Raw genomic sequence first — 7275 nt, 5'->3', positions numbered from 1 at the left:
AAAGGGCAGTATCGCTGCAGTAGGGCTTTAAACAGGCTTAGCCTTGAAGACACGTTTTATTAATGAACTGTCTAGTCGTGGTTAGAAAGCCATTGCGTTGCTGACCGAAAACGAATAAATAAATACTTAAATAAATAAATATAAAAAGATGGTTCAAACTCATAATTTAAGAAGTTTTCCCACTCTCTTGGTCGTCTTTCTCTTTGACTTCACTGAACTCTCAAAACTCATTGGCTACCATTTTGTCATTGAATCGCAAAAGTTTGAGAGTTCATTACAATCAATCACAAATTCAAAGCTCACAAAGAACAGCATCCTTCACAATGTTTCCAAAAGTGATAAGAAATGTGCATATTTGTTTTTATTTTCATTTTACTTTCCTCCATTCCATTAGGTAAACACAAACCTTCCACGGCCCCTTCGTACCAACGCATGCCTCACTACACACTTAAACTCTTCATGTTCTTCTCCTTACCCGGGCCTGCTTCCTTATTTCCTGCTATCATCTTACCTTCTTTCCTTCCTTCCTTAATTACTAGCTCCACAGTCTCATCTCTGTGTAATCCCTTTTGAACCAAACCATTTGATTCTCTATAGGATAGCTCTGCTGTCTCATCACATCTCCTCCATTGTTAACTCCAACCCTCATAGGAAATGATCCTCCAACATGCTGCAACACCACCTTGACGTAACATCTAAAGCGGACATACCTTGTGTTCCGAAAAAAATGTGGGAGCTGTATGCTTTGCTCTGCTCACTTTTGCCCTTTTAATTTTGAAACTATCCCTTTTTTATTCAACCAATCGATCAATACCCAATCAAAGCCACATTCACTCAAGGTCCTTGGAAATTCATCCGTTTGGATCCAAGTGCCAAATTCCTCAATATAAAACCCATAACAACATCAGTCCCTTCAACTCTGATCCCCAACCTAATCCACTTATCCCCTCAAAACATCCAACCAGCTAAGGTACAACATCCTTGGACCCATACACCAATCCCAGGATATAAACCCATTCGTCTCAACTTCCATGAAAACATCCAGCCCACCAAGCGCTCAAACTGTAGCTCCCAAACCATCAAGACAACAAGATGTTCTTCCTGGATTCACCACATTTACCTCACACACCCCAAACCCACCCTGACACAGACACACACAGACATACACAGAGAGTCCAACCCCATAACCCTACAACTGGGGTTAGCCTGGACTCGACCCAGCGTCTAGGAGCTGATGATCTGCCCTGCCCAGGTCTCGTGCTTGGTTCCTGGGTTCAGGTGGGTGATCACCACCTCCACTGCCTGGATCTTCTGGTTCTTGGGAGGGATGGGGCACACCTTGTACGTGACTTCATCTCCTTCCATGGGCACGTATTCCCCATCAATACTGTCAGAGGAGACAGAGAGGAGCACGCAATGAATTATTATTAATACATTTATTCATTCATTACGGCCATCATAATTTGACCATGGAGAGATCTTTAAGACCTTGAAAGCTAGAGGTTTTTAATCCATGTCAACAGCCTACCTATAGGCTTAAATGCCCTTCCTACCTGAAATCGGTCTCAATTCACTCTCATTTAATAATTCAGTCCTATACACTTTCGGTAAAAGCTAAATTGGCTAATTAGTATTCCAATTATTTTCTGCCTTGTCTTCCAATTTTATGGAATAAGGAAAATGCGTTAAATGTTTCACGATTCATTTTAATTTGTATCAACACAAATCAGTCAGCAACAAACAAGGTGTCAATATGCTTTGCAGGGAATGTCAAATATACATTTAGCTAATCTAGCTAATTCAGCCAATACAACTTATTCTAATAATATAGCAAATTTAGCTAATTTGAGATAAATGGCCATCCAATAAAGTTAACTAAATCAAAATATTTATGATCTGATCTAAGGACTTTTCCATTGAGAAACGACATCACTTCCCCCAATCACATTTGGTGATTGGGGGATGACTCGAGACACACTCACTCAGAGATGTGGACAAAGATGTCTTCTCCCCCTTGGGAGGGCTGAATGAAGCCGTGACCCCGGGGCCGAGAGAAGTTCCTGCAGACCCCTTTGTAGACCGGACCGGAGGTGGCACGCACGGAACTGTTAACACAGAGTTGGGGTCAAAGGTGACAGGGGTCGGGGGTTAGGGTTAATTATCAATGGGAGAGCAACGAGGAGCGACCTCAGGACTGATAGTATCATACAAAGGGAAAATTAAGACACAGGTAAGTTATGAAGCTATAAATTCAGTATCATTTTTAGATAAATCAGTTATTTGACTTGATATAATGTCATATATAATATAAAATAGTATGCAATTTAATAACAGAGCACAACCTGCCGCACACAAATACACATTACTTAAACATAAAACAAACGATGGAGTGTGTGTGTGGATGACGGCTGGTTGAAGCAGCCTCACCTGGCCCGGGTCAGCCGGGGGCTGGGTGAGGCTGCACACCTGTTGTACATTGAGCAATCAATGTGCACAGGTTAAACCAGGTTATTACCACAATCACTCCGGTCCAACTCCTGAATGGCAGCACGTTACGCCTGCTGCTCTGTGTCGCTATCATCTCAACCTCTGAAATAAACCGGTTTGAACATCACCACTCTGCGTCCTTGTTACGGAAGAGGCCAGTAAAAGCCACCTAGGTGCACTGTGGCATGGACACTGCTACAAAAACATTAAGCACTCAGCTTTTAGGAGCGTTCAGAGACGCACTGTGATATTTGTAATCTGATGCTAACCCATTATGTTAAGCTAATAAGGCCAAGTTTTGCAATGTCATCTCCTATAGCTTCAGTATATATTTGACACTGACTTGCACACACGCGCACAAGCGCATACACATACACACACACACACACACAGCTAGTCTCCCTCTCTCACTCACACTCTCTCACACGCACATGCACACACACAAACAAACACACGCACACACACACACACACACACACACACACACACACACACACAAACACACCTACACACACACACAATCACATATACACACACACACACACACACACAGCCCCTCACGCTGAGTATGTGCGGGTCCTCTTGGTGGGCAGGGGGCTGGGCAGGTCCCGGGGGGGCACTGGGGGCTTCCTCTCCCGGTCCCAGACGCGGCTGCCCTCCCTCTGGAAGGGGAAGGAGAGCTGCAGGGGGGTGCGGGGCGAGGGGAGGGGCAGCGGGGCTTCGTCCTGCGGGGACGAGCCGGCCTCCGCCATGGAGAGGGAGGAGGAGGAGCAGGAGGAGCAGGAGGGGTGGGTGGAGGCACGGGGCGGGCGGTGGAGGGGACGAGGTGCGTCTCCACCCGGCGGCAACGCAGTCTGCTCCTCTGGGTGGGGTCGGGTTACAGCGGGGCGGGGGCGGGACAGACGGAGGGAGGCTGTCACCCTCTCCTGGGGTTTAGAAGAGAGAGAGAGAGAGAGAGAGAGAGAGAGAGAGAGAGAGAGAGAGAGAGAGAGAGAGAGAGAGAGAGAGAGAGAGAGAGAGAGAGAGAGACAGAGAGACAGAGAGACAGAGAGACAGAGAGAGCGAGAGACAGAGACAGAGAGAGAGAGAGAGAGACAGAGAGAGAGAGAGAGAGAGAGAGAGAGAGAGACAGAGAGAGAGAGAGAGAGAGAGAGAGAGAGAGAGAGAGAGAGAGAGAGAGACAGAGACAGAGAGACAGAGAGACAGAGTTAGGGTTGATGAAGGACGGGGGCAACAAGAGTGAAACAGGATTTAAGAGAATGAAAAACATTGCTTGAAAGTATCTGAACTTTAAATAATGCATGCTCTTTTGTGATTCTAGGTGGAGCTTTCCGGAGCTGTGACTACAACAACCAGACATTAAAACACTCCCACTTGCAGCAGCTATGAAAGTAACAACATGGATATTAAAATGATAAAAGGATATCATAATCCCAGAGGGTCTCATCTCACTTTGCTTTATTAAAAATCCCTCGTCGGCCACAGGGACGTTCATGCGGGTATTCATTAACGTGTTACGGTTCTTATTATTGTACGTTTTCATTGCCTTGATTCAAATATTGAACTAAAGTGCTTCTGTTAAGCCTCCGTTCTGTGATAATAAATGGCCCCTGGATTTATTTTCTTGGACCAATTACCTTCAGTAGATTTAACGTCTTTAATTAAGATAAGCCTGTCCATGCTTATGATCTATTAAATGATTAAAAAAGTACTGGAGGTGCAATGTTCAAGGACTGAGATAATTAGATGCATTATGACAACTATCCCATGCACAATAAAATACACAATTTGAACAATAAATTGTGGAAACAATTGGAAGAAAAATACATTTGTGTTGCAAGTCTATAAACATTACTAAAGCATAAAACCAGGTGAACCATTTTCAAAGAAGCACAATGTAAACATACCTTGGCCAAAGCGAAATTTATAGATGTAAATAGCTTTTTGTCAACGTAAAGAACCAAAATATGATATATATTTTATAACAACAACTAAACATGAACTGCTTAAGCTTTTTTTTTTTTTTTAATACATATGTACTGTTAGCCTCTGACTTCCTCAGAGCCACCACGGACCCCACCTGCAGCCACACCATGTTAAAGATTGATGGACTGCATTTCATCCCAGGAGCTCCTTCACATGCACTCTGCCTATGCCATGCCAGCACCGATCTAAATATAGTATAGCAGGGCATAGCCAGACGCCAGTCACCAGGTCCACTGACTATATAATGGGGACTGAGAGCTGCGTTGGAAAAAATATATTTATGGGCCGGGTGGGCTGATGGGTGGCAGAGGAACGTCATGTTGAGACAGTTTCTCTCTGTAGACAGAGCTAGATTTGTTGTTCTGGTTTATGTTGACATTTGACTTTTGCCAACTTGTATTGTTACTTTAATGGATTATGAACACTTAAAACATAATCACACACTAAGGCGGAGGATTTTATCCAAAGCAACTGACAGGCCAGGCCGAGAACGACCTAACCCTGCAATCAATAAGAAGATTCAAAGTACTGCAAGCAGGTTTATCAGCAGACAGAGTGCAGAGTAGGGAAACAATTCAGACCCAAATGAAGACCGAAGCAGGTTTTCCAGATAAAACACAAACAGGTTATTTATTCTATTTACAGGAGATTCAAGACATATAACAGGAAGAGACAACCACAGGCCGATCAAGCAAAAAGGGCACCCAATTTAAATATGAAAACTTGGATGTAGGCTGGTTGAATGTGACACACACATCAGACAAAGGGCAACGACTTAAGGGAAAGACACAACAGGTGAACATCATGTAGCCTACTAATGAACTAATTACACAAACAAGGAACTCAGGGAAGGCATCTAGAGGCCTAGCTTAACGTCACACATAAATAAGACTGGCGTGACACTTTTAGTCTATACTGACGTTTATTATAGAGTAAGATTGCTATCTTGCAGTTAAACACACAGAGGTCATTTAACAGCACCCTCTCCATAGGTGTTGTGCAGCAAACTAATGGCTGGTTGCGTTTCATGGCTTACTATGACCAAGTCCTCTTAGCATAATGATGAGTCCAAAGGTCTAGAATGATGTTGTCTTGACGATCAGTGACAGTGCAGTATGATGCAAAAAGCACATTCCCAGGATCTCCCAGGATCTCTCTCTCTCTCTCTCTCGCTCTCTCTCTCGCTCTCTCTCTCGCTCGCTCTCTCTCTCTGCTGTGTGGAGCAAAGCTTTTGTGCCACACACTCATAGCAGGTGGGGAGAATATTAATAAGCAGAGACTAGCAAGAGAGCCAACCAAACTCACAGGGGGAATACAGTATAATACAACACTTGGCATAGTCTGTCAAATGGTAATTATGTTGGATTGTATGAGATGGGATAGTTCTACATTATATATTGTTGGCCAGAAGCTCACAAGGACATGTTAACAAACTCTGTGAACCCCCTAAAGAACAGAAAGGACGCCGATCTGTCTGTACACCATCGCATCAGCATGGGACACACGTAATACACACCAACAAACACGCGCGCGCGCGCGCACACACACACACACACACACACACACACACACACACACACACACACACACACACACACACACACACACACACACACACACACACACCGCGGGTAGCATCGGAAATAAAAAATAATTTAAATCCGTTCAAACTTTAAATGTAACATTAAAATCGAGCCTATTAAAAGCATACAATCACCCCAGCAAGTAGGTTACAGCCTAAATAATTAACCAGAATTATCAGGGCAGCACCCTCTGGCATCTTGATTCCAGAACATTCGCATGGAGGAGAAGAATGGATGCTCACGTCAACGCATCGCCAAGAATCAAAGGGCTGCAAGCCTGATCTGGCGGACCAATAATAAGCACTTTGTTTTCAGACGATCGCATCCTCACGCTTTTGTCCTACTTTGATGGATCGATGCCAGCCGTATGATTAGAAATACATGAATATTAAACAAGTGGAACAATGTCCATAAAATAAGATGTTATTGATCGTTCTCTTACCGTATGAATGTCGGAGGCGTTCTTCTACAGAGCTCAGTGTTTCTTGGTTTGATGGTGATGTTGTTCAAAAGGCAAGCATAGGCCCTCTGAAATCAAGGAAAAGCGGACTCGTATAGTAAATAACTCTCGGTTGAGAAGGGGCGTGGAGGATCGCCTCACATAAGCTGCTGGACGGAAGCATCACACCAAATACTAAGAGGGAGGGACTGCAGGGAAGTAAGTTTCAAGTAGGACATTATCGACGGATATTGTACAGACTTTCACTCCGGGTTCAGCTGCTTCTTCTCACCCAGTGTCACCCACTGTTGGCCGCAGAAGACGGGTAGCTCACCTCAGAGCTCTGGCTCTAAACCACGGGGGGGTTCAGTTAGGGATCATCAATAAATAACTGTTTGAATGACGTAAAACCATTGTAATTTGCTAATATTAGTGAAAAAAATAATAATAAATCAGTTTGCCTATGTAGCGTACACCTATTTTGTTTCCTAATTGTAATGTTATATTATTAGGTTCCTACTACATCATAAAAAACATAGAACATACCAAAATGTACTGTATTGTATGCTTTTTCTATTTTATATGAATATAATGTTTGCCCTTCATTCCATAAAAATGTCAGTCATGTGACCCAGTGACTCAAAATCCATATGTCGAAGGTGAGCAGGGCTATGTTGCGGTCAATGTGATGTGATTGTGATTCCATAACCTGAGGATCCAGGATCCTCAATGTTTGTTAGGCCAGCCGTATCTCTTAGAGTAACCAGATCTCTATATATG

At 43.7% G+C, this 7275-nt stretch overlaps 1 protein-coding gene across 1 annotated transcript in view; it reads right to left on the bottom strand.

Moving 5' to 3' along the window:
• Window positions 1-6883, bottom strand: part of csdc2a (cold shock domain containing C2, RNA binding a) — a 7389-nt gene extending 506 nt beyond the window's left edge. The window contains exons 1-4 of the mRNA XM_030340914.1: window positions 6499-6883; window positions 3049-3413; window positions 1983-2105; window positions 1-1387 (exon numbers count right to left, since the gene is read on the bottom strand). The exon at window positions 1-1387 is cut by the window's left edge and continues 506 nt beyond it. Coding sequence (XP_030196774.1) covers window positions 1225-1387; window positions 1983-2105; window positions 3049-3239 — 477 coding nt within the window. The 5' untranslated portion in view covers window positions 3240-3413; window positions 6499-6883 and the 3' untranslated portion in view covers window positions 1-1224. The remainder of the gene's footprint in view (window positions 1388-1982; window positions 2106-3048; window positions 3414-6498) is intronic.
• Window positions 6884-7275: the final 392 nt, after the last annotated feature.

The sequence above is a fragment of the Gadus morhua genome, chromosome 18 (genome assembly GCF_902167405.1).
Source record: "Gadus morhua chromosome 18, gadMor3.0, whole genome shotgun sequence".
Taxonomy (NCBI): domain Eukaryota; kingdom Metazoa; phylum Chordata; class Actinopteri; order Gadiformes; family Gadidae; genus Gadus; species Gadus morhua.
This window is presented reverse-complemented; position numbering and strand designations above follow the sequence as displayed.